At 42.0% G+C, this 26,864-nt stretch overlaps 1 protein-coding gene across 1 annotated transcript in view; it reads left to right on the top strand.

The window, feature by feature from the left end:
* ACTR2 (actin related protein 2) overlaps nucleotides 1–3,396 on the top strand; it is a 36,935-nt gene extending 33,539 nt beyond the window's left edge. Inside the window, exon 9 of the mRNA XM_061155181.1 lies at nucleotides 1,747–3,396. Coding sequence (XP_061011164.1) covers nucleotides 1,747–1,917 — 171 coding nt within the window. The 3' untranslated portion in view covers nucleotides 1,918–3,396. The remainder of the gene's footprint in view (nucleotides 1–1,746) is intronic.
* The last annotated feature ends 23,468 nt before the right edge of the window (nucleotides 3,397–26,864 follow it).

Below are 26,864 nucleotides of genomic sequence, written 5' to 3'. Positions count from 1 at the left end.
TCTTGTTCAGCTGTGGTAAAGATTTTGACTTTCCTTCTATTGAGATAGAAAGTCTTGGGAGGATCTTGAGCAGAGAAAGTATTATCTGATCTGTTTAAAGGATCATTAAGTCTGATGTGGTGAATACATGGTTGAGAAAAGGGAGGAAGAACGGATGTCACAGGTTGGGTTAGGAGGCTCTCAGAGGAGGGAGGAGCTGGTAGATGTTTGTGAAATAAACGAGGAGGTGTGAAGTGGTGTCTTAGAGAGTGGAATAGAGAAGAGAAATGTCATGGGGTTGCTGAGCATCTCTGAGGGGCTCAGTTGAGGTAAAGCTTAAAGTGGATGTTGAGTTTTTCTCACCCCACGCTCAGTAACTTGAGGGCAGGGGCAGAGCAGAGTTGACCACCCGAAATGGGGTTCTGCCAAGCAAGGCAGAGAAGGACAGGGTCACTGAGGATGGTGTCAGGACGTGGTGGAGAGAGTGCGCACACGCGCCACAGAACAGGTCTGAGAATTCCTCTTCATGGGGCTGTGACCCATGGGCCCAGAGAGTGGTGGCTGGGATGGCCCAGAAGTTTCTGGGGGTCTCTGGAATGGCAGTAGTGAGAAACAGTGGCCCGTTGCAAAAGCTGCAGGGGCAGCGGTGTCCTCAAGGGCTAGCCAGGTTTCCCCAGGAGCAGGGTGGCCAGAACACAGCCCCAGACCAGACCTGGCTGTTTTATAAATGAAGTTTTTAGGAACATGGCCAAGCAGACTCTTTTGTCACCTAATATGTTACCTGTTGTCACACACTGTCTCTGGCTGCCTTTAGGTATTGCCAGAGTAGACCCTGCAGAGCTTCAAGTATTTACCCTGTGATCCCTGTAGAAAAAGTTTGCTGACCCCTGCCTGAGAGTGAAAAAGTAACTAGAATAGTTAGAACAGTAGGTTAGCCTCAGAATTAATCAGTTAACAGGTGTTTTTCTATGTCATATATTATGACAGATCCTACAGTTCATGTATGTGACATAAAGACAGTTAAGATGACATAGTTATTTTGAGTCTTTTTGCACGATTTGTGACTTTGTAAATAAAACTGCTACTTCATTTTAATGTTTCTCTTTCATGTATTGACTTACCATACAGAAGGAGGTCTCTCCTTGTTAGACAGCTAAGAGTGGCTACAAAGTGTAAAGCTTTTCCTGCTTGTGTTTAATTTTCTTTACTGTGTTCATTTTTTCCAACATCCTCATAATTTAACTTGACCATATTTGGCCTTGTTTATTCAAACATTCTTTTGGATTTGAGACAATAGAAAGTGAGCTTTGCTTATAAGAACTTAAATCTTACTTTTTTGCCTGGGACTACGATCATAAGGGCATGAGACCTTGAAGAAAGTAGAAGTCCTCTTATCCCAACTCTTCACTTGGTAGCTGGCTGGCTGATTTGCCCATCAGTGAGACGCCTGTCACAGTCAGGGCTTCGGTACTTGGGCCTTTAGCCCGGTGACCGTGGAATTCATTGTTCACATCAGGACGCTTTTGAGAGTGACAAGGGGTGCAGTTAACGATGGGGCCACAGGTGTAAGTAGGGAGTGTTCTAAACACACTGGGATGGATTTGCGATCTCCTGGCTGTGAGTTTGGGCAAGTTACACAAGGTGTCTCTCTACTTCACATGTATACATCACAGGACCTTTGTGAGAATTTAAGAAAAAGTCATTTTCATAGGATAGAAAACATCATTGTACGTGTGACATTTTACCGTCTCCTCTTTTTTCCTTTAGAAATTCAAGATCCGCATTGAAGACCCCCCCCGCAGGAAGCACATGGTTTTCCTGGGCGGTGCAGTTCTAGCAGACATCATGAAGGACAAAGACAACTTCTGGATGACCCGACAGGAATACCAAGAAAAGGGTGTTCGTGTGCTGGAGAAACTCGGGGTGACGGTTCGATAAACTGTGAAGCTGGTTCCCATCATGCCCCTAATGTGCTTTCTTTTTTTCCTTTACTGCCAGTCTTTGAACTCATTCAGCTCCAGGACCTGGAAGAGGCCTCTCTGTCTGTGCCCTTTGACTGGAAAGGTCAGGTTGTGTTAAATTTGTGTTAATGTGGGTAAATCTGCCTGTTTAATTCCACCGCTTCCCTGCGAGCACAGGGAGAGGGCAGGGGTCCTGTCTGCTGCATTGTTTGTCCTCAGCAGGCATTTGGATCGTTCCTGTGGGCTTCCTATTTTCACTTTACTGCTCTAACGCTGCTGGTCTTAGTCTTTAGCACACTAGGTGGTATGCCTGTATTAGCATAAGAAAACAACTTCAGCCGGAGCTTTTACCTATTACTGGGGTGGGGGTGGTCGGGACTGGGTGGGCGGCTGCTGAACCCTTTCTGGCGTCTCCTCTGTAGCGTGGCGCTTTCTGCAGTGACCGCTGCAGCTTTAAGTACCTTAAAGCTTCTGGTATTAACATTTTAGGGAAAGGGTAGGCTCAGAACGAAACTGGGTGGGTTTTTGCGTGGAGGACAGGGGTAGTCTTTTGATACTCATTTTGTGATTTTTGAGCTTTTCTGCTCTAGGGTACGGGAGCTGAACTTTATTTACAATACTCTGATTTGGCAGGTTTTCTTCTACTTTTGGTCTGCCTGGAACTGTTTCCAATATGATGTAAAAAGCAGGTGTAGTGTCCCATTATTATGTAGTTTGGGGATTTTTTAATTTGTTTTTTAATATTAACCATGTCAACTGGAATTAGACTCCCTAGAATCTATCAGTGGAAAAGTAACATTGAAAAAATGCTTTTGGAAATTCAAATTTCAGACAAAAAGTGCTTAAGAGCTGGTATTTTTTCTAAGTGCTTCTGTTTATACCAGAAGCATTAAGGTAACCCAGTGCCAAGTACCATTCTTGAAAAAATTCTTTTATATAACCGACCAGTGCTTATTTAATAAAAACAAGTAGATACATATAAATAATTACTGGCAGTAGGTTATAATTATTGGGTTAAAAAGAACATTGAAAACTGGGACTTTCTGCCAGCTGGGTAATTTTCACTAGTTTTTTTTGTTGGTGGTATGTTTTGATTTAAAACCTGGAAGTGGAGTAAAATATGACTATTTAAAATGTTGGCCCCCAAAAATCAAGATATAAATACATATTTGAACTGAAAAAACTTAATCATAACTACTAAATCGTAGCCATCTTAGGCTTGAAAGAAAAGTTGTTGGTATTTTGTAAATGATAGCAGACTTTCCTGTCAGAAAATCATATTTATGAATCCTGTCGGTATTGCTTGGTATCTGAAAAAAATATCAAATAGTACCCAGACTTGAATTCCTTCTAAATTGAAAAATAAAGTAATAAGAGATTGTATCACTTCTGTTAATATTATGTATCTTTTGTCTCTTTTACCTCAATTTGAACAAATAAAAGAAGTTTGCCTGCATGCTGGACATGCTTCAGTACACATGAATAAGCCTATGAATAATGTCTGTAAGATTTTAGGGATGTGGGTGTCAGAGTCACTTTGGAATTCTAAAATGTTCCTAAATTATGTACTTACCAATCCCCCCAGACTTTTGACTACTGAGTTGTTAAAGGACATAAATGCAGAACTAGTATCTACCAGTTGTTTATTTCAGGTAAATGGATTGACTCCTAACCTTTGATCATGATTTTAAAATATGGAGATAGAAAACAACAAAGAATGGAATAGACTCTTAAATAAAACAATGAAGACATTTGTCCCTTGAATGTAGAATTTGGTTTTAATTTTGTAATTTTGCTATCAAACATGACAGTTAAAATGTATTAATATATAGAGAGTGTAATTTTTAAATTACATTTTTAAATTTTCCTATTCTAAGGTGAAATAATGCATTTAGTATAGTGATTTGGGGGGTGGGGTGGGGAAGTAACATTAATTGGAGTTGTCAGTTATGAGCCCTTCAGAAATGAAAATGTTTTCTGTTTTAAAAGAGATGTGATTTATAGCTCTTGAAAACCATTGTCACTTAAATTCCCAATGATGTTTAAAATTCTTTTCTTTTAAAATTAGAATTGCCAATGCCTTGACCTTCGAGAAGGGTTTCTTAGAAATAAGTCCTACATTTGAACTTTTTTCCTTAAAATGGTATTGGATGTTAACTTTTACACAGTTCTGAGCACTGTCAACAATATCTGGAAGGTATTTTGAGAGATCAACGGAAAGTCAAACATTCTGATTTTAACATAAATACACTTCTTTTTGAGGAAAAAAATCAGATTTTTCAAAGTACATTTGAATTTTGTCTTTGTTTTTCCTCTCGATAGTATTTCTCTTTGGTTTCATTTTCTTATTTTTATTCATGTTTTCATTTTTGCTAACACAGGACAGATTGACAACTTTATGCTAGTTGTTAGGCCAAGTTCAGTTCACTGTCAAATTATTTAACAAAAAAGAACTTAGCTTTTGGTATGTTCTTTATTTCCGAAATGATTTTAAATACATAAGAAAAAAATAGAATAAGAGCAAGTCACAGCTAAAGCTCTATTAAAGACATTTTTCCCTCTAGGAGACTGTTTTGTCTCCTGGAAGATTTAAGGAGGCTTTGTCAGGGTTAGAAATGCTGTAGAGACCTATATGAACATGCCTCTTCTCAAGGACATTTTAGCTCATATCTGCAGACTTTTAGGCATGTTATTTTTAACAAAACAGCTAAAGACAGATGAAAATTTATTAAGCCAACGCTTTCTTACTTTTATATGAGCCTTTGAGGAGTAGATGCAGGTATTTTTGTTTTTCCTTCTCCATGAACTTGAATGCTAGTACCTCATGGCTCCCTTCACTACTAGAATTCCCAGGACATCCTCTGATGTCTCATATGCAGTCTCTTCCTGGTCACCTAAATTGTCATGTGACCGCTCTTTCTGTGTTACAGAGGAAGAAAATCTAAGGCCCTGTATTACGTGTCATTGTGAATACAGTGAATGTCTTGGTGCTCTTCACAGTTTTTTTTCCACCCACAAACTTTGACCGCAAACTTTGTACAATTGAGTGTGGTGATTACTGCTAATTTTAGAACTTTTGAGGAGGGTACCCAGCTAAAAGTGAACCAGAAACTCAAGGATTGATTTTATCTCAATATTTAACATGCTTTCTAACCTTGGACTTGTCCAGCCACACACAGTACCTGGGGTATTTGTAGGATCACTTTTTTCCTCCAGTTAAAATTCCTTGAACTATTAGAAGATTGAAAATGCTACATCGGTGGGAGAAGGACCTGGGAAAGTGTTACGTACTTTGTAAAGGCCAAATTACGGGCTTTTTAACCCCACCACATTGCAGTAACCTTAGCTATAGAATAAAAGTAGAATTGGGATGTAAATAAGGCAGCTCTTAGCATCAGCAGGGAATTGGTTCCAGGACACTACCCATGTGTCCCCCCAAGGATACCAAAATCCAAGGCCGCCAGAGCCCCTTATATAAAACGGCATGGTATTTATGTGTAACCTACATACATCCTTCTGTGTTCTGTAAATCATTCCTAGATTTTGTCTGATAATACAATGTGAAGGCTGTGTAAACAGCTGCTAGGGCATGCAGCAAACTCAAGTTTTGCTTGTTGGATTTTTCTGGAATTTTTTTTCCTGAATATTTTCAATCTGCAGTTGATTGAATCCTCAGATGTGGAACCCGTTTTTTAGAGGGCCAAATGTAAGTTCCAGTGATTTTTTTCACATTAAACTTAAGATTTTAAAAGCATCCTTAAGCATCTTGCTCTTTGTTGGTTAAATAATATACAAAGTTAAGGGGAAAAGCTATTATATTTTCATTTAAGTCATCTTCACTGTAGCAATGACAAAAAACTAAATCTTATACCTACTATATCTCAATTTTTGTTATGTGCAGATGTAAAATATCTTAACTGGGTAAAGTGAAAGTGTTAGTCAGTCAGTCTGACTCTTTGTGACCCTGTGGACTGTAGCCTGTGAGGCTCCTCTGTCTATGGAATTCTCAAGGCAAAAGTACAGGAGTGCCATCAGAAATCTTCCTGACCCAGGGATCAAACCCTGGTCTGCATTGCAGGCAGATTCTTTACCATCTGAGCCACTAGGGAAGCCCCATCTAACTGGTGGAATCCAAATCCTGTTTCTCAAAAAAAAAAAAAAATCCTCTTTCTCTTCCTTGGGCAGAACAGAGTTCCTGTCCTGTCTTTCTCATACCTACACTCAACTCCTCCTACCCACTAGAGGAAAAGAGAAAGACTGGAAAGACTGCAAATAATTTCCCTTGAAATAGATGAATTAGTATTTTAACAAGGCTTGCATGAACTAGAAAGGTTTGGGAAACCAATCACAAGGAGAAGGTACAGTTTTCAAGGCTAAGGTAGACCCCTGAGAACACTGCTTTTTGCCATTAACATCAAGTTGAGCTTTTACCTGTTGAATGCTATTTTTTTAAGATTAGTAAAAAGGAAACTAGTCAGCTGCTTTGTACTTCCTTGAACAGAGGTTTGAAACAGGGCCCCAACTCTAAAGAGTAAGAACTCCATGCATAAAAAAGTAATCACAAATATTCAAATGTAAAGGTATTCAGTTCAGTTTAGTTGCTCAGTCATGTCCGACTCTGTGACCCCATGAACTGCAGCGCGCCAGGCCTCCTTGTCCATCACCAACTCTCAAGAGTCCACCCAAACCCATGTCCATCGAGTTGGTGATGCCATCCAACCATCTCATCCTCTGTCATCCCCTTCTCCTCCTGCCCTCAACCTTTCCCAGCATCAGGGTCTTTTCAAATGAGTCAGTTCTTCGCATCAGGTGGCCAAACTATTGGAGTTTCAGCTTCAACATCAGTCCTTCTAGTGAACACCCAGGACTGACCTCCTTTTAGGATGGACTGGTTAGATTTCCTTGCAGTCCAAGGGACTCTCAAGAGTCCTCCAACACCACAGTTCAAAAGCATCAATTCTTTGGCGTTCAGCTTTCTTTATAGTCCCAACTCTCACATCCATACATGACCACTGGAAAAACCACAGCCTTTACTAGATGGACCTTTGTTGACAAAGTAATGTCTCTGCTCTTTAATATGCTGTCTAGGTTGGTCATAACTTTCCTTCCAAGGAGTAAGTGTCTTTTGATATCATGGCTGCAGTCACCATCTGCAGTGATTTTGGAGCCCAGAAAAATAAAGTCAGCCACTATTTCCACTGTTTCGCCATTTATCTGCCATGAAGTGATGGGACCGGATGCCATGATCATAGTTTTATGAATGTTGAGCTTTAAGCCAACTTTTTCACTCTCCTCTTTCACTTTCATCAAGAGGCTTTAGTTCTTCACTTTCTGCCATAAGGGTGGTGTCATCTGCATATCTGAGGTTATTGATATTTCTGGCAATCTTGATTCCAGCTTGTGCTTCATCCAGCCCAGCGTTTCTCATGATGTACTCTGCATATAAGTTAAATAAGCAGGGTGACAATATACAGCCTTGATGTACTCCTTTTCCTATTTGGAACCAGTCTGTTATTCCATGTCCAGTTCTAACTGTTGCTTCCTGACCTACCTACAGATTTCTCAGGAGGCAGGTCAGGTGGTCTGGTAGTCCCATCTCTTTCAGAATTTTCCACCAACTGAATGTTGACATTTTAATTTGATCGTTTTTGTTAAATGAGTACCTTGATGTACAGGGGTTCTTGGAATTTTTATTATAGGTCTGTCCTGCACACGAAAATTTCCTGTCTATGGGAAATAAAATCAAAGGATTTCCTGAGTGAGAATTCTGTTAACTTTTTATGTTTTCATATTTCATGCCATCTTAGTGTTTGAAGTGTAAGAAATTTGGGCCTTCATTTGTAGCTATGTGGATATCATATGATATCACTTATATGTAGAATCTTTTTTTAAAAAGATACAAGTGAACTTATTTACAAAACAGAAACAGACTTAGAGACTCTGAGGACAATTTAGGGTTACAGGGGATGGGGGGAAGTGGGAGGAGGCAGGATACATTGAGAATTTGAAATTGACATGTACACACTGCTATGTTTAAAATAGATAACCAATGAGGACCTACTGGATTGCACAGGGACGGCTGCTTGATATTCTGTATTAACCTAAATGGGAAAAGAATTTGAAATAGATAAGCTGTATATGTATAACTGAATTGCTTTGCTGTATGTCTGAAACTAGTACAACATTGTTAATCGATTATACTCCAATATAAAATTTTTTAAAAAAATTTGGGCCTTAACTGAGGTTCAGATATTGAAAATAAGTTGATAATACACATTTGGCCCCTTAATATGAAATCTTTGATATACCCCCAAATGTGTGTATGTGCTTGTATTTGTTTTCTTAGATCTATCTACATGTGAAAGCATCTGACATTAGTTAAATTTAATAACTATTGACAAGGATTATAGGTTTAGAACCTAAAACTATTGTCTAGGTACAATTCAAAAATCTTAACCAGTTAGGGAGGCCATTTTGCTTGTTTTTACCTAGCAGCTTAGGTGGAATTTAATGTTTAAGTGTCCTGTAGAAAATGATGTAGCTAGGGTGTATTTACCTAAAATTTTTAAATACTCAAATTATTTGCCCCTTGATATCTTTCCGAATTCAGAATCACATGAAGTATTTAAAAGTGCAGGTTTCTGGGCCCCACTGACATACTAAATTTGACCTTGGGGTCTGAATATTTGCTTGTTTCCCGGCTGTGCTGGTGGTTCGGAGCCCTGCCAAAGCTCTCGCTCCCCTGTTGTATGATATTAACAGGATAATTAACTCCCCGGGGCCCACACCTGCGTGCCCTTGTCCTGCTCTTCTGAAAAATTCTAGCACTTTCCGCAAACAGGTTCAAAAGTGAACAAGCCCTAGAAACCAACTGCCCTCCGCCCCACTGCCCCAAACATATCCTCAATTTAGGTGGTGATAATATGTTTCGCTCAAAATGCAAATACTTCTGGGCCAGTTAAAGCACATTTACACATTTGTGAGAGTTAAAAGGGAGTCCAGTAACTCAACAGATGCCTAATGAAGATTAGCAGCTCTTTGTGATTTAAGTGGAGGGAAGGTCTGTAAGTTTGGCCTGAGTCTGTTGGTGAAAACAGGCAGGCTCCTAAGAAGTAAAAAAGTCACAAGGGCAAGCTTGCTTTCCTGGTGCCTAGGTAGACAGATGCTAGACTTGGGTGCTGGAAGTGGTCCAGTCAGGGAGCCCACCTATTACAGACTTAGTTTTACTCTGAAGAAGAAATTAGTTTCAAGTTCCACGCAACTAACACACAAGGGAAGGTGGAGGCAATGTGGAGACCAGGTACACAGTTCATGGAATTCTCCAGGACGGAATACTGGAGTGGGGAGCTTATCTCTTCTCCAGGGGATCTTCCCAACCCAGGAATCGAACTGGGGTGTCCTGCATTGCAGGTGGATTCTTCACCACCTGAGCTACCAGGGAAGCCCTATTTATAGTTGTTTTGAGTTTTAATTTTCTTCTTTTTCAAATATAAGCTCAGTGCGTTACAAAATTTTGAAGTTTGCGAGATTTTAATATGTTAATTCATAGCTACTAGAGAGAGAAACAAAAACTTAGGCTTGCATTTGCTCCTTTTGACGAGAACAGTTTTAGCCAGAGATTTGAATGGAGAGGAGACGGGTGCCATGTAGCTACTCTATATCAGAATTAAGTAACCAGCTGCAGGTGAGTACCATGAACCAGAGACTAACCAGCTGCAGGTGAGCAGGTGGTTAGTTTTCAGCGCAGGAACTGTCTTTAAGGAGTTTGGTGGACCCTCTGGTTGAGTAGGAAGTGACTTTTATCTTCTGAACCTAATTCTTACATAGCCCATTTTGGTAAGTAAATTTTAGCCATTTCTGTGGATGGAGAGTGTGTGGTTGATGCTGGATGCATTTTCTTGTTTGCCTGCATATCTCATTCCTACTGTTTTCACCATAATAGCTACTCTTAAATTTTCCATTTCACCCAAGAGCATGCAGCAAATATCGTTCAACCTTTTAAGCACCACGTCTGATAGTACAGTTAGCTGGAAATGCATATCAGATGTTTGGAAGCCTTGTTTGTTCTCAGTGTTGACCCAAAGGTTGTCCAAAAGTGGAAGTGTTTGTTTATAAATGTCCAATAGTCATTTTAATGACTGCTGTCAGTACATTTTCTTGGGATGTAAAAACTGATTGCAAAATTACAAGGTTCCCCAAAGCAGAGTGCTTGCTGTTCACAATGTGGATTTGCTGTTTGCCTTTTCTTGAACACAAGTGGAGGCGGTGCTTGGAAAACAGTCTTACGACTTTATGCTACTATTCTTTTAAAATGATGTGGCAGTTTCATGGTTGTCTTTTTTTAAAGTTTTGAATAATTCTATTCTCAGAAAAGAGTTGGCTAAAAATTATCTTTCTTTTCCATTTTATATATGTAGCATCCTTAGGCCTTAAACATGTTTCTGTTCGTCCCATTCAAAAGAAGCCAAGATTTGTGGTGTCAGCCAATGGAACTCTGCAATGTCTTTTAAAAAAAATAAGAAAGTCTTTCTTGAGCATTCTAAGTGAAGGTTCTATTTTGTTGCATTTGTGGGTCTTTTGAAAAAATATATGACAGGAAAGATTTATGTAATGAAATTCCCATGTGTTTAGAGAGGCTGAGATTTATGGCCCTCCCACCCCCATGTCTGCCGTCAAATCATTGAGATTGGAAAACGTTTGAATACGGTTCCAATCACAAAAAACCTTTGCTGTTCCCACATTCTGTGAAGTGACACCTTAAACTCTTAGAGCTCAAGCCTTGTTAACTGCCACACGAAACTAAGTGCTGCTTCACTAGCTGATTTTATTCAAAAGCTGGGGCCTTTCCCCACTCCATTTCAGTACAGTAATTACTTCCAAGAATATATCCTGTTTTCTTCAGGCTCGGAGCTTGTCTGCTGGAACAATTAGTTGTGAAGCAGACAGGGAAAGAGTTACATCTGCAAAAGGTAGGCCAGGGTTAGGAGACGAAGAGGAGATAAGACCAAGAGGAGATAACTCACAGCTGCCCACCCTGCAAGGAGGGGCTGGCCCAGAACATCCATGCTGATTTACAAGGAGAAATGAGGAAACCTTTTACCCCAGATCTCCCAGATTTGTGACAGTGTTGGTGTAAAATGATTCCATTCAGACCAAGAGAGAATTCCAAGTCTCTGAGGTGTTCCCTTCCCCACACCTTCACTCTTCCTCTCCTAGCCTTTCTGGCGACATTCAGACTGGTGCTTCTCAAACTTCTGGGTGCCTGAGATCCCCTTGGGGAGCTAATGATGGCACAGATACCTGACCCTCCTTCCAGAAAATGAGGTGACCCTCTCAGAAGGGCACATTTGCACTTGGAAAAACATGAATCAGAAACCTGGGAAGTTTTGTTCAGAATTAAGCTACACCCTCAATGATAAAAATCTGGGCATTTCCCCCCCCCCCCCCAAAGCTTTCATTTAATCGGGAGTTTTCTAACAGAATGAAGTTAAGGGCTGTCCAGTCTAGAACTTCGCCAACAGGGACTCTTGGATTCCTGATTAATCTCTGTCTCTCTCCTCTCCCTCCGATATGCCTTGAGAAACCTGGCTTCCTTTATTATTATACCTTAATTTTACTTGGAAAGCGTTGCCAGTCTCATCTGTTTCAAATGGCATTTGTTTGAAATCCCTTTTGGAAAAGGATCATGGCTTGCAGCCTTTCAGAGAACAAGAATACATCTTTTAAATTTTTGGGCCACACTGTGCAGTATGCAGGATTTTAGTTCCCCTACCAGGGATTGAACCTCTGCCCCCTGCATTGGAAGCATGGAGTCTTAGCCACTGGACCACCAGGGAAGTCTCTAAGAATGTATCTTACATAAGCGTCCTTTGAACTTTTAAAGGTCTTTGATTTTCTGTGAGCTGAGCCAACAGGGGTCTTCAGGCCCTACATTCATTAATGGAGTCACACAGGAAGCATTAGCAATAAGGATGAAGTGGCCACACAAAGCTGTAATGGTCATCACCCTTTCCTCAGCGCACACTAGGAACCATGCGCCGTCCCTCAGGCCCTTTACTAGCATTCTCTTGTAATTTAAGTCAGATTTATTACCTTCACTTTGTAGATAGGAAAACAGATAACAGATAAAGTCACCGGAACAGGAGCTCAGAGCTAGGAAACTCAGAGGCAGAGCTGAACCCAAGCATCTGTCTGACTTCAAGACCTTGGCTTCAACACTGTCCTGCAGCAGTTCCGCGTGATGGTCATCAAGTCAGTCTGTCTCTCCAAGCCTTGATGACCCAACCCTCAGAGACCTTGGGAAAAAGCACTTGTCTCTTGCTGCCTTTATTTAACCCAGGCGGATGAGTAAAGTGCCCCAGCCCGGATGGAGTGGTTGACATCCCAAGTGCCATTTAAAAAGTGCTTTGATATGAAGTGCTCCGTAAGAACTTGTTCTTCTGTTTATAGCAAACCATTCCCATGAAGAAAATTAAGTGGAGACTGGGAGTGAACGAGTGAGTGAGTGGTCGGCTGGGCAAAGGCATTTAGATCCGGAGGGGCTTGTCACACACACTTTGAGGATTTATCAAGCTCAAACTTTTTTGTTGGGTGGGTGGGAAGCGGGGGAGTCTTTGCCTAACAGGTGTTCGTTCTGGCCCTGAATTTAGATCAGAACTTGACAAATTCATCCATGGAGTTTTCAAAATCTCCACTCCCAACAGGAAGGCAAGAAATGGAAAGAATGTCAGTCATTATGGTTAGCGGTGGCCCCTGGAATCCAAATGGCCCTTGAAAAGAACACTTGGGGAGGGGAAACATTTGGATCACTTAAATCTGCTGAGAACTTGCCGTGTGTGGAATGCTCGGGAGCGTGGCGTGCATGAGCAAGCTCTCAGAGTGACTGTCGTCCATGGGGAACGACCTCATGGGAGGCCAGCCGTCTGTGGAAACCATAGAAAAGATACTGCCTTCTGGAGGCAGTGACTCTGCTCCCATTCAGGGCTGCTGTGTGTCACTTAAATTCGATTGCTCCCTGTGTTCAAGGATGTCTCCCAGAGATCCCTGCAGTGCTGTTTAAGATGGCCATTACTGTTTTCATCCCCCTTTGGCCAGGAGCAGAGGGAGGAGTCTGGCTCTTGGTCTCACCCGCTGCTGCAGGAAGACTGCAGGAGGACGTGATTAGTGGTTAGCCTATCTCTAAAAGCCCTGGGGAGCCAGGGGTAGGAAGGAAGGAAGGAAGTTGTGTAGGATAAACAAAACAAAGCCAAACCAAAAAAAGCTGCAGGCAGAGTATTTCAGATGTGCAAGGATCTGTAATTCACATACTCATGGGACAGTTGAGGGTTAGGACCTGGGTTAAATGTTTTCATATGAAATGGAAATACCAGGAAAAAAGCAATGCAGAGGGTGGAGGGCCTGGCTTGGTTTTATTAAAGAGGTCCTGGAGATTCCTCTTATGCTTCTGAATCTTTAGATGTATCAAATCCTATACAAAAACTGTTTAAAAGTATCTAGCAGGTTTTATCACAAGGCCGTTTATAATGCTGGTCTGCCTTCAGTTGTCCATGACAGGATGAAATATACATTATTTGATTTAGTTGAAAATAACTGATCACTTTTTAAAAAAAACTATGGTTTAAAAGAAGTGAATATATGAATAAAAAGTATGAAATGATCTCTCGAGTGCTCATCAAAACCCATTCCAAATGAAGGAGTCTCCAGCAGAAACTATTTTAGAGGAAGGGGACTGTTGCCTGGTGACCTTCAGGATTCAGTACTTTTCTAATCAAAGAGACTCTTCAGGATTGATGCTGTGGGCAACACCTCAGAGATGGGTTTTTTTGACATCTTAATGGTCCTTTGGATAGAACCAAATAAACACCTTTAAAAAGTCAGAGTGATGGGCATTTTAATAGGCTACTAAATTATCTCAATATAAAGGGTGCCAAGGATTATTAAGCCAAATGGTATGTTGCAATTGCAAATATCAGCCTAGTGCAGCTGTTCTGGTGAGAGGCTTGAGGGCCAGCTCACATGGGAGCCAAAGTTTTTGCAAGTTTTGTACATGTATGTGTTGAATTAATTTGAAGATCTGTCAAGTTGAACTTGACAGTGAACCAAAACAAGAGAACAGCAAAACCAAAATCAACTCATGACGATGTTTGTTTCCGTTTGTGCAATATAAGCACATTTGAAAGTTCCTATATATTGACTTTGTAGGAAACATCCTTTTTCCTCACTGGATAACATTATTTTACCCTGTGTTAGTTACAGCCATTTAATCGTAAAGTTTGCATGTAATGTTAGGAGTCTCATTGTTGAAAACCCTCAAGCAGCATTTCCTAAATCAAACAGTGGAGGACATAAAGAAACTTCCCAAGGCATTCAAGAGAACTTGAAAGGAACTAAGTGTCTGCAGGTGTCATCCTTTCTTCCCTTTTTAAGTAGCCCTCAAAACAGGTCTGAAGCCAATAACATTTAAATTCACTTGTATTTGCATGAAAGTCGCTGAGTTTTGAATTGGAAGAAGTCAAGTGTTCTGCAAGGGCTCTAACCTGGGTAAGAGACAGCCTAGGGTATTTCCCTAAGAGTTATTTGGTGAAACCCAAGTCCCCACAAGATACCTTAAGGCCCAGGTGTTCTGTGTGGTCCAGTGAGTTAGGGCATCACTGCCTGAACCTCCCTTGCAGCATATTAGAGTCTCAGGGAAGTCTAACAGGAAGGAAATGGGGGTGGACATTTATCTACCCAGTGCAAAGTACCTCTCATAATCATTGCCTCCTTCCTCTCACCTCCTCTCTCTGACCGCCCCCTCCCCCCCTTCAATTAATACTATGCAAAGCGCATTCTGGAAAACCCTGGTCATAGCCAGTAGCACAGACACAGTAGCAATAGTTTAGTCACTCAGTCGTGTCCTACTCTTTGTGACCCCAAGGACTATGGCCTGCCGGGTTCCTCTGTCCATGGAATTCTCCAGGCAAGCATACTGGAGTGGGTTGCCATTTCCTTCTCCAGAGGCTCTTCCTGACCCAAGGATCAAACCTGTGTCTCCTGCATTGCAGACAGATTCTTTACTGACTGAGCAACCGGGGAAGCAGCACAGACACAGTAGTTGTGGCCAAACCCCACATTTCTGGGCCCCTTTTTCTCATCTGGAAGCAACAGATTTCCAGGTGCTTGAAACAGTTATTACTTCCAGTCTCCTCCAAAAGTTCACTTTAGAACTAAGATTTGAGGAGTTTCCAGATTTTATTGTTCTTATTCAAAATAAGCCTTGGAATGCCAGAACCACAGAGAGAAGGCAGTGACTGCAAAAGCAAACACAGTAGACTAGTAAGCGTGAAGAAAACCTAGCAGCTGGGCATTTTTCCTGGGTTGACTGTAGCCTCCTTGGTGCTGTATTCAAAGATGTTGGCCATGATGCTTGTGGCCACCAAGCATCTTTGGAACTCTCTTCCCATATTTATTGGCTTTTCTACATTGTAAGTGCTGCCTCCTTGAGACAGAGGTCACTAATGCCTCCCAGCCTTTCTTGCAGGGAGGGTCTGTCTATCAAGTCTACTAAGTCTATCACTCCTTCTTAGTAAACAGACCCCAGAGGAATAGTTTTTTGCCCAGGGGGTTGGATGCAGCACGGGACTGCACCACAGCAACTCAAGGCACCTGGTGTCCAGGGCCCAGGGTCATAGATGTGGGCAGCAGAGGCTGTGTCCGGAAGGGGAGGTGGCAGGGGTCCCCTTAGTAATAGAGTGAGCTCCCAAGTATCCCTTAGTAATTTCTGCTTAAACCATCCAGGGCAGGTTATGTTGTGTGCAGTTAAGGCCCTAAGTAACATAGGTATGTACAGGCGTGCTCAGTTGCTCAGTCATGTCCAACTCTTTGTGACCCCAGGGACTGTAGCCCACCCGGCTCCTCTGTCCATGGAATTTTCCAAGCAAAGGATACTGGAGTGGGTTGCCATTTCCTCCTCCAGGGAGTCTTCTGGACCCAGGAGTTGAACCCATGTCTCTTGCATTGGCAGGTGGATTCTTTACCACTGAGCCACTTGAGAAGCCCATAGTATAGGTACTCCCTGTCCCAAATGGTCAGGATGCAATTCTGTCTTAAACTGGTACCTTGCACTGAAGGACATGGAGGTATTTCTGAAACATTTATTTCAGTAGAATAGGATGTGTTTATTCTTTCAAATGTCTGGTACAAGAGCTCTGTGTACCATGCAGAGTAGAGGCTGGCTCAGAATTTGTCAAAGTAAAGATGGCTTTCTTTTTCAAGTGAGAGGCCCCACTCAGTCCTTCTGCATCTGGTAGAGTGAGCATTGGACTTAACGATTCTCATAGGAACGGAAGGTCAGAAGGAGAGCCGAGAGTGTACTCAGCTATGTCCCGCTGAGTTTGTTTTTTTCAGCCTACTAATATGGTGAGAGTAATAAAATCCCAAATAAATGTCCAGGAAATGTGGAGGAATTTATAAAAGAACATAAAGTAAGACAAGTTCATAGTGGGGTTTTCCCCCTTTCCTAGAAAAGCTGTGAGTCGAGTGAGGAGGCGGACGGTGAAGGATCAGAATTTTATTTGTGTCTCCTCTGAAATCAAGCAGAAATATTAGAAACTAAGAATGCCACACTGCAAAATATTTTCCTTGATGTCAGAGGACTGTAGAATTATTTAATCAAATAAAACAAAGATTCGAAATACATTCTCTACTTATATAGAGAATTCTCTATATATTAGAGAATTCTCTACTCTATATAGGCTTGGCTGTCTGCTGGCTACCATAAGAAATACTGTTGTTCAGTCACTAAGTTGTGTCTAACTCTTTGTGACCCCCATGGACGTAGACGCCAGGCTCCTCTGTCCTCCTCTATCTCTGGGGAGTTTGCTCAAATTCATGTCCTTTGAGTGCTCTCTGGCCATCTCATCCTCTGCCGCCCTCTTCTCCTTTTGCCTTCAATCTTTCCCAGCATCAGGGTCTTTTCCAATGAGTCAGCTCTTCACATCAGGTGGCCAAAGTATTCGAGCTTCCACATCAGTCCTTCCTTGAATACTCAGGGTTGATTTCCTTTAGGATTGACTGGTTAGATCTCCTTGCAATCCAAGGAACTCTCAAGAGTCTTCTCCAGCACCACAATTCAAAAGCATTGTGGTAATATTTACTTTTTTCTGAACCATTTGAGAGGCATCGTGCCCTTTATCTCTTACTATCTCAGTGTGTATTTCCTAAGAACAGGATATTCTCCTACAGAGCCACTGTACGGCAATCAAACTCAAGAAATCTAACGCTGTTACAGTAATTTTTTCCCTTCTACACTGCATATTTCAATTTTGTCAACTGGCCCAACAAGCTTTCAGGGCACGTCCCTCACCCCAGTGCAGAATCAAATCCCGCACCACCTACAGCATTTAGATGTCTTCTCTCTTTTTTTTTCCTTTACTCTGGAACCATTCCTCAGCTTTGACGTGGACAATGAAATGTCTGAAGAACAGAAGCCAGTGATTTTCTACAATGTTCCTCAATTCGGGTTCATGAGATGTCCACTTGTGACTAGGTTCAAGTTGTGTAACCTTGGCCAAGTGACATAAGTCATGTTGGGTGATGTCCATCTGCTATGGTTCCTTTTGTTCACCTGATCGTTGCATGGGCAGGCTTCTCTATTGCAGAGTGACCATTTTTGCCTTTTAACCAATAAGCCGTCTGTGGGGCGATATACGTTGTCTTCTAAGGGACTGGGACACTGCACTGATGGAGGAGGCTGCAGAGGGCAATTTTGAAAAGTGGCTTAAATTCTGACTCTACCATTCACTAGCCGTGTGATCTTGGGCAAATCACCTAGCCATTCAGATTCACCTTTCATCATCTGTAGAATGGAGTAAAAATATTTCCCTTCCAGTGTCATCAAGAAGATAAATATGTAAAGTGCTTGGTGCTCAGGAGGCCTTGCATGAACATTAGTGCACTTCTCATTTCCTACCTCCACCTTTTAAAGGTTACTGTAGAGCAGGTGGTTTGTTGATCCCACTATTGTTTCCAATGCTATGAAGGGACATGTCAAGGACCAGCAAGTCATACAGTGGGATGCCTATGGCAAGAAGCAGGAAATACCTTGCAGTAGAGGCCCAATGGGAAACACTGGAGCTCTCTTTGGAAATGCCAGGAGCAGGGAGTGGAAAGGAAAGGAAAATGAAGTCGCTCAGTCATGTCTGACTCTTTGCAAATCTATGGACTGTAGCCTAGCAGTCTCCTCCGTCCATGGAATTTTCCAGGCAAGAATACTGGAGTGGGTTGCCATTTCTTTCTTCAGGGGATCTTCCCAACCCAGAGATTGAACCCAGGTCTCCAGCATTGCAGGCAGATGTTTTACCCTCTGAGTCACCAGGGACGCCTCTAAAGCTAATGTTGGTTAAAGTGAAGTGAAAGTCACTCAGTCATGTCTGACTCTTTGTGACCCCATGGACTCTATAGTCCATGGAATTCTCCAGGCCAGAATACTGGAGTGGGTAGTCTTTCCCTTCTTCAGGGGATCTTCTCAACCCAGGGATCCACTGCAGGGGGTGGAGGCAGCAACAGAACTGCTGTCTTGAGCTTGTGATCACACTTGGCTGGAGAGGTGGCTGTCAGGAAAAGGGCCAATGGGACTTAGGTTATGAGACTGACTTGGGCTCTAGGACTGCAGCTCTGCAACCTCAAGGACCCCAGGGTTCACCGCACACCCAGACCAGAATCTGTTCTGCCCCCACCCCAGCTGCATCCCCAGGAAAACCAATCATCTCCTCTCAGCCTTTCATTTCCTTATCTGTAGGATGAGGGGTTTGACCAGATCTGTTGCTCTCTGTCCAGGTTGGGTATTAGAACCAGGAGGGAAATTTTAAGAAAATGCCAGTTCCTGGGGCTATTCCTAGACCAATGAAATCAGAACCCAGACACATTGGAATTTTTCAAAAGTTGCCAGGTGATTCCACTATAAGCCAAATTTGAGAACCACAGTCCTCAAGAATCTCACATGTCCTTCCTTGCCTTCAGCATCTAGGAGGCTGAAGATGGAAGCCTCTTCCATGGAATGGAATGGATGGAATATTCCATGAATGGAATATTCTAAGGAAATGAATTTTCTGGTGAACTTAGAATTCATCACTGAAAATTCTTTCTTGTTTCTATTTCTTCTTTTGCAAATATTTCTAAAGTCAGTAAGTCTAACTAATCGTGAAGGTCCTTCTTACCTTGATAATTCTATGGCTACATGAGAAGGATATTCTGAAAAACTGGAGTTTTCTGGTTAACTTAAGAGTTGCACCAAAAATTTCTATTCTATTTTTTAAAACTTTCCGAAGTGTACGGTTTCCTGCCTAGGGAAGCAGGGACAATAACCTCCTGACATGGGGCTACTGCCTGCCCTTTCCCTAGCCAAGGCAGACATTACTAATTGATGACACCTCCAACGTGACTTAAAGGTCCTTCTCAACCTTAGGCAGCCACAATCAATCAATTTGCTGACTTGAGATGAAACCTGTCTGCCATTCTGGGTATGGTGAATTTAGCTCAATATTTCTTTCATAATGGGGTATCTTTTCGGGCTTCAAAGGTCACTTTCCAAATAGCCCTTCCTCCATTCCAGTTCTTCCAAGTACATAGGACTGTTGAACAGGTAATGTAGGGGACTATGCTGAGGGTATACTGTGTCTCACTCAATAAACTTTGGGTATAAACACATACAAATTTTTATAAAAGTATGCTTTGCTGCTATTTACTTCTTTTTTTTTCTTTTTAAATTGAAATGTAGTTGATTTATAATGTTTTATTACTTTATGACATATAGCAAATTGAATAAGATATATTCTTTTTCAGATTCTTTTCCATTATGGTTTATTACAGGATATTGAATATAATTCTTCGTGCTATACAGTAGGACCTTGTTGTTTCTCTGTTTTATAAATTTGCATTTGCTTATCTCAAGCTTCTAATTTATCCCACCCACACCAGTTTCCCCTTTGGTAAATGTAAGTTTGATTTCTATTTCTGTGCATTTGTTTCTGTTTTGTAAATAAGTTCATTTGTATCATATTTTAGATTCTACATATAAGTGATATCCTGTGATATTTGTCTTTCTTGGTCTGACTTTACTTAGCATGATAATCTCTGGGTTCATCCATGTTGCTGCAAATGGCATGATTTCATTCATTCTTATGGCTGAGTAATATTCCATTATATATCATCTGATATATGGAATATATCATATTCCATTATATATCATCTTCTTTATGTACTTATATGTCTGGACATTTATGTTGCTTTCATGTCTTGGCTATTGTGAATAGTGCTGCAATGAACATTGTGGTGTTTATTTTAGAATGAGAGTTTTTGTCTTTTCTAGATATCCAGGAGTAGGGTTGCTGGATCATCTGGTAACTTTAGTTTTAGTTTTTTAAGGAACCTCCATTCTGTTCTTAATAGTGTCTACAACAATTTACATTCCTACCAACAGTGCAGGAGGATTCTCTTTTCTCCACATCTTCTCCAGCATTTATTATTTGTACACTTTTTAATGAAGGCTATTCTTGACTGGTGTGAGGTGATATCTTGTTGTAGTTTTGATTTGCATTTGGTAATGAAGTTGCTCAGTCGTGTCCGACTCTTTGCGACCCCATGGACTAGCCTACCAGGCTCCTCCGTCCATGGGATTTTCCAGGCAAGAGTACTGGAGTGGGTTGCCATTTCCTTCTCCAGGGGATCTTCCCAACCTATGGATTGAACGCGGGTTTCCCGCATTGTAGGCAGATGCTTTTACCTTCTGAGCCACCAGGGAAGATTTGCATTTATCTAATAATTAACAGTGTTGAGCACTTTTTCATGTGCCTATTGGCCATCCATATGTCTTCTTTGGAGAAATGTCTATTTAGATCTGCTACCCTTTTTAAATTGGGTTGTTTGGTTTATTTTGTTATTGAGTTATATGAGCTGTTTGTACATTTTGGGAATTAAGCCCTTGTTGGTTGCATCATTTGCAAATATTTTCTCTCAGTCTGTAGGTTGTCTTTTCATTTTGTTTATGGTTTCCTTTGCTGTGCAAAAGCTTATACAAACGTAAAGTTTGATTAGGTCTCATGGTCGGGAAGATCCACTGGAGAAGGAAATGGCAACCCACTCCAGTACTCTTGCCTAGAAAATCCCATGGGCAGAGGAGCCTGGTAGGCTACAGTCCATGGGGTTGCAAAGAGTCGGACATGACTGAGCAACTTCACTTTCTTTCTTTCTTGTTTATTTTTGCTTTTATTTCTATTGCTTTGGGAAACTGACCTAAGAAAACATTGGTACGATTTATGTTAATGTTTTTGCCTATGTTCTCTTCTGAGAATTTTATGGTATCGTGTCTTATATTTAAGTCTTTAAGGCATTTTGATTTTATTTTTGTGTATGGTGTTAGAGTGTGTTCTAACTTCATTGATTTACATGCAGCCGTCCAGCTTTCCCAAAAGCACTTGCCAAAGAGACTGTCTTTTCTCCATTGTATATTCTTGTCTCCTTTTTTGAAGATGAATTGACCATAGGTATAATTTTGCCATTTTACTTAAATTGAATACAGAGAAGATAGTTCTGGGGAAATGGTATAACAAATAGAGTAAGATCCAGGGTCCAAATTCTAATTTTGCCACTCATTAGTCAGGTCACTTTGGACCAGTTACCAAACCTGTCCTCTATAAAATGTGGCTAATAATAGTATTCACCTCATAGGGTTATTGTGAAGCTTGAATGAAGTAGCAAAACTAACACATCCAGGGTCTGACATATAGGGAACACTCAACAAATGTTACCTATTTACCTTTGTTAGTACCATTCATGGAGGGTTTCAGTGAGTGAGTCATGATTAATAAAAATTGTGTAGAAGTATTTTAGGTAGTAAAGATATTAGCAGTGGAGATAATAGAAGTACCCATGTTATGTCCCCAACACTAGCTGGTGGGAAGGACATGTGAATCTGTGTCCATGAAATGGATGCTTGTCGGTGAGGTCTTGGGCGGCAGTGACCCACATCTGGGATGTGGTCTCATAAGTCTGGGATAATCAGCAGAAGCTGTGGTGCTCCAAAGGTGGCATTTTTGGAAACTGGTGGATGTAGTCTTTGGTTGACCTGCCCATTGGCATCTGGGGATGGGGAGGAAGCTGGATGTCCCACAGTGTTTGGGAGTCTCAAACAAGAAGAATTGTTTCATGTCCTATGTGACTTTTGAATATTCTCCCATATTAAACACTGCAAAGGTAAATCAGCAATACATAGAACATGATAATTCTGAAAATAAGTTCTAAAAAGTTACTGAAAAGTCCAGTAATTTAGAAGACCATTCCATAGAGAGAAACTTAAATGGAAGCAAAACCTTGTCTGGCAATGATGGTGCAACTTATGTGTTACAGGTTGCTGACTCAATGCACTAAGCATTTCTCTTTTTTTTAGATTTTCAGTATTTTCCCTTGTTTTAATTGGTTAATTTTTGGCAGAGTTGGGTCTTTGTTGCTGCACAGGCTTTTCTCTAGTTTCGGTGAGTGGGGGCTACTCTTTGGCTGTGATGCACAGGCTTCTCACCGCTGTGCCTTCTCCTTTTGCTGAGCGCAGGCTCTAGTGCACAAGGGCTTCAGCAGTTGTGACCTGTGGGCTCAGTAGTTGCGGCTCCCAGACTCTAGAGTATGGGCTCAATAGTTACAGTGCACAGGCTTTGTTGCTCGATGGCATGTGGGATTTTCCCTGACCAGGGCTTGAACCTGTGACTGCTGCATTTGCAGGTGAATTCTTTACCACTGAGCCACCAGGGCAGCCCTCTTTTTTTTTCTAATTTAATTTTTTAAAAATTTTCAATAAATTGGTATTTATTTGGCTGCCTTGTATCTTCATTGTCTCATGTGAGGTCTTCTGTTGTGGCACGCAAACTCTCTAGTTATGACGTGTGGGCTTAGTTGCTCTGTGACATGAGATCTCAGTTCCCCAACCAGTGATCAAACCCATGTCCCTTGCATTGCAAGGCTAATTCTTAATCCTTGGACCACCAGGAAAGTCCCTGCATTAAGTGTTTTTAACTACAAATTTTCCTGAAGAGGGTTTCAATGCAGTAAGGCAGTACTATGCAGTGAAATGAACTGAAAACATGTAACAGAGATTTGAGATTTCTTTGAAAAGACCTTGAACCATATAGAAATTAGCAGACTCCTGAAATGAAGCTCATGAATTTCATTGTTGCTCTGAAAATATTGTTATAATATTGCCATATATATATACACATATGTATACACACACACACACACACACACAGGTACACGATAAGAAATCTAGGTTGTAAGAATTTCACTTTCAAATTACTTTTCAGTTGGTCTGTTCTTCTTCAACATCATTCTCATCCCTTCCCCAGAGGTCTTCCTATCACTTGGCCTTTTTTCAGTCCATCCTCTCATGGGATACAACCCCAAGTTCTTGTTAAATACTGGAGATTCTATCACTATAGTGATATCCCCAGTCATAAGGTAGGGAACCACTCTGATGCTGTACTGATAAAATAAGTCCCAGCTCATTTATGACTGAGTCTATAGCTGATCTTAGTATACTGTCTCCATTTTTAATTATAGTTATTTTATTCTTTCACTTATATACAGTTAAGTGTTCTCTGTTATTACATAGCCTAACAATCATTTTCCTTCTAATGTCCATCGATGCCACTACCATTACATTTTCCTGTTTTTCTTACAGAAAGAACTTATGATCTCCTTACTTCTCTTAAATCCAAGCCCCTTCCTATCGCTAGGTACGAGAAAACAGCTGCTTTATCGTGTGCCCCAGTTGAGCCATATTTGAGCATGTATATTTTGAAATACATATTACTTGATTGTACGTAATCTCCTGTTTATATCAGAGGAGTGGTTCTTGATGGAAGATGACTTTCCCCTCAGGGGACACTTGGCAATATCTGGAGAGTTTTTGGTTTCAGGATTGGGGGTGGAAGCCTGGGATGCTGCTGAACATCTACAAGTGTACATGACAGCACCTCAAAGGTTACCTGACCCCATGTCAGTAATTCTCACCTTAAAAACTGTGTTACAGTTAAGGTATTACGTTAATATTTTTTTAATGTGTATAGTTGGCTTATGGACTTTACTGGTGGCTCGGTGGTAAAGAACCTGCCTGCTAATGCAGAAGATGTGGGTCTGATCCCTGGGTTGGGAAGATATCCTGGAGAAGGGAATGGCCACCCACTCCAGTATTCTTGCCTGGGAAACCCCATGGACAGAGGAGCCTGGCAGGCTGCAGTCCGTGGGGTTGCAAAAGAGTTGGATTTGACTTAGTGACTAAACAACAACAATAGTTGGCTTATATAAACCATGAATTTCATTTGGGATATTAAAAAGAGTTTACAAAATATTTGGTAAACAAGCACTAAACCACTGACCTAAATCAAAAAAAGTAGTAATCTAGGTAGACTTTGGATTCGCCATGTCCACCATTGCCCTTGAACTAGTAATGTAAATAATAAATGACTTTGAAAAGTTTTCTGTCCCTTAATCGCGTGTAGAAGTCAGAGGTCAAATGTGAAACTCTTGTGTGTCTAAATGGCTGGGCACCCACCCCCTAGCCGTGTTCCTCAAGCTACTGTCAGCAAGCACCTGACCATTTCCTCATGTCAGGAAACGTTAGTTCAGCACTTGGTAGATCTCATCTTCTCCCCTCCCGTCTGACAATGAGTTTTGAGGGAACACTGAGGAGGGTCCACGTCACCCACAGGGTTTGGTAGAAACACTTCAGTCAGCATCCAGCTCCAGCTCGCTATAACAGTCCCTAACCTAGAGCAGCACAGCTGCCAGCAGGCAATAACAGCTTCTGCCCGGTGCCACAAATACCCTGAGAAGAATGTTTCAGAATTACTTAAAGGTGTGGCATTTCGTGTGGCTAAGATGTGGGAGAAGCGAGTTTGTATATAGTACCATTAGCACATTCCTTCCCAAGATGCATTGAGACGCCTTTGCTACAAATGGCGTAAAACAAATGGCATGGAAAATTCCAGAATCTGCAAAACAAAATAGGGGTGAGCAGACTTCCGGTGGAGTAACTCAGCAGCACTTGGTCCCCATGCCACCACTTATCGTGCTGTGTATCTCTGGACATAGTCTATTCGTCTGCACCCTGACGGATGTCCTCCCTATGCAAGGGATGTGGAATACCTAGCAGATGTCTGGCACACAGAAAAGTGTACCACAGACAGTTCTTGCTTCATCAGTACACTCAGGGCTATACAGCACAGGAGGAAGATGGGGCCCCCAGTGTCAATACTGGATCTTGCTTTAAATGAGTTACATCCACAGCAGCTTGGATAGCCCCGGGGAGGGCTCCTAGGCAGTAAGCCAGCCCTGAATGCTAAGCCACCTAGAGGCTACTTTCTCATTTAGGACTAGCTTTGGACCCTCAAACCATCTTTTTTTTTTTTTTTTTCGGTGTAGACCATTTTTAAAGTTTTTTATTGAATTTGTTACAATATTGTATTATTGCTTCTGTTTTATGTTTTGGTGTTTGGGCTGTGAGGCATGCGGGATCTTAGATCCCCAACCAGGGATGGAACCTACAACCCCTGAATTGGAAGGCAAAGTCTTAAGGACCACCAAGGAAGTCTCTCAAACCATTTTAAGAGATACCACTTGATCATTATAAGCACTCACTCTGTGCTAGATTATACATCCATAATCTCATTTAATTCTCATGATAATCCAAATCATAGGTGCTATTGTCCCTTTTCATGGATGGGGAAAGTGAGGCCTGAGCAGTAATAGGAGTTGTCCTGGCTCACAGTGGTGGGGACCACAGGATGAGGCAGAGCTGAATCCAGGTATGACTCTTACCTGCTGCCTTTGCACCTGGTCAGGGCCTCATTCCTTCTTTCTGGGGAAATCACTGCCAAAAGCCAACTCTCACACCTCCTGGGAGGGGAATTTGTGGAGCTGGCCAGTCCTTCCCTGGGACTCCCAACTCACAGGGCCTCAGTCCATCACTCCAGCCTTGGCTCCCGGCGACCACATCTGCTTGGTGGAGAAACGGGTGGAGCCCAGAGAGCAGATTTATTGCGTCTCCCGCGCCTTGGGCTCCATCCCAGCCGCCCAGAATTGGAGAGGTGACAAGGATAAATGTGTTTGGCTCCGGGCTCCGTCACTGAGGATTTATTTAGCACCTGCAGTAATAAAAAATCACAACGCTGCAGCGTGCAAGGCATTCACGGGCCTGCGGGGGGACGCTGAGGTGGGACACAGAGGAGCCCGCTTGCTCTCCAGCTGCTTGCAATCTAGTGACAGAACAGAGGTGGTTCCCGGAGAACCTCAGAGAGGGAGCGAGGTGGGGCGTCTGAGATGAGGAACTCAAGAGGCTGCGTGCTCTGAGGTCACGCCGTGACTGAGGAACGGGATGACAGCTGTAGAGTCTGTGACACTTACGTGAGATTTTTTTCCCTTTAAAACACACATGGAAGAATTTAAGAATATAGCTAACCTAAAAAGGAGGGAAAAACTACCCCAAAGCCCACCCTCTGCCCAGAGATAACTACCATCACCCTTGTGAAGAACAGACATCTGCCAGTCTCCTCTTTCTCTGTGTAGAGGGATGAGAACTTGCCAGCAATGTGTCCATATTTTACATACTCTTCAGGAACCTGCTTGTCTCCTTTAAGAGGCTCACCAGCTATTTTAATGCTTCCCTGCAAGGTGGCTACCTGCAGGGCATGGCAGAGGCGCCCTTCCGGGAGTCTCTCCCAGCCGGGCTTCAGGAGATAGGCGGGAGGCAGGTGGTGAAGGCGATGCTTGGAAGAGGGAAAGATGAGCCTGGTGAGATGTGGAGAGCTCAGAGATGCTGAAGGGAGCTTGTTCAGGTCTAAGGGACCTCGAAGGAGGCAGAAAGAATGCAGAAAGCAGTGTGCTTTGGGGTTCCTCCAAGAG

The sequence above is a fragment of the Dama dama genome, chromosome 11 (genome assembly GCF_033118175.1).
Source record: "Dama dama isolate Ldn47 chromosome 11, ASM3311817v1, whole genome shotgun sequence".
Lineage (NCBI taxonomy): Eukaryota > Metazoa > Chordata > Mammalia > Artiodactyla > Cervidae > Dama > Dama dama.
The sequence above is the reverse complement of the archived record's forward strand: the minus strand, read 5'-3'. Positions and strand labels throughout refer to the sequence as shown.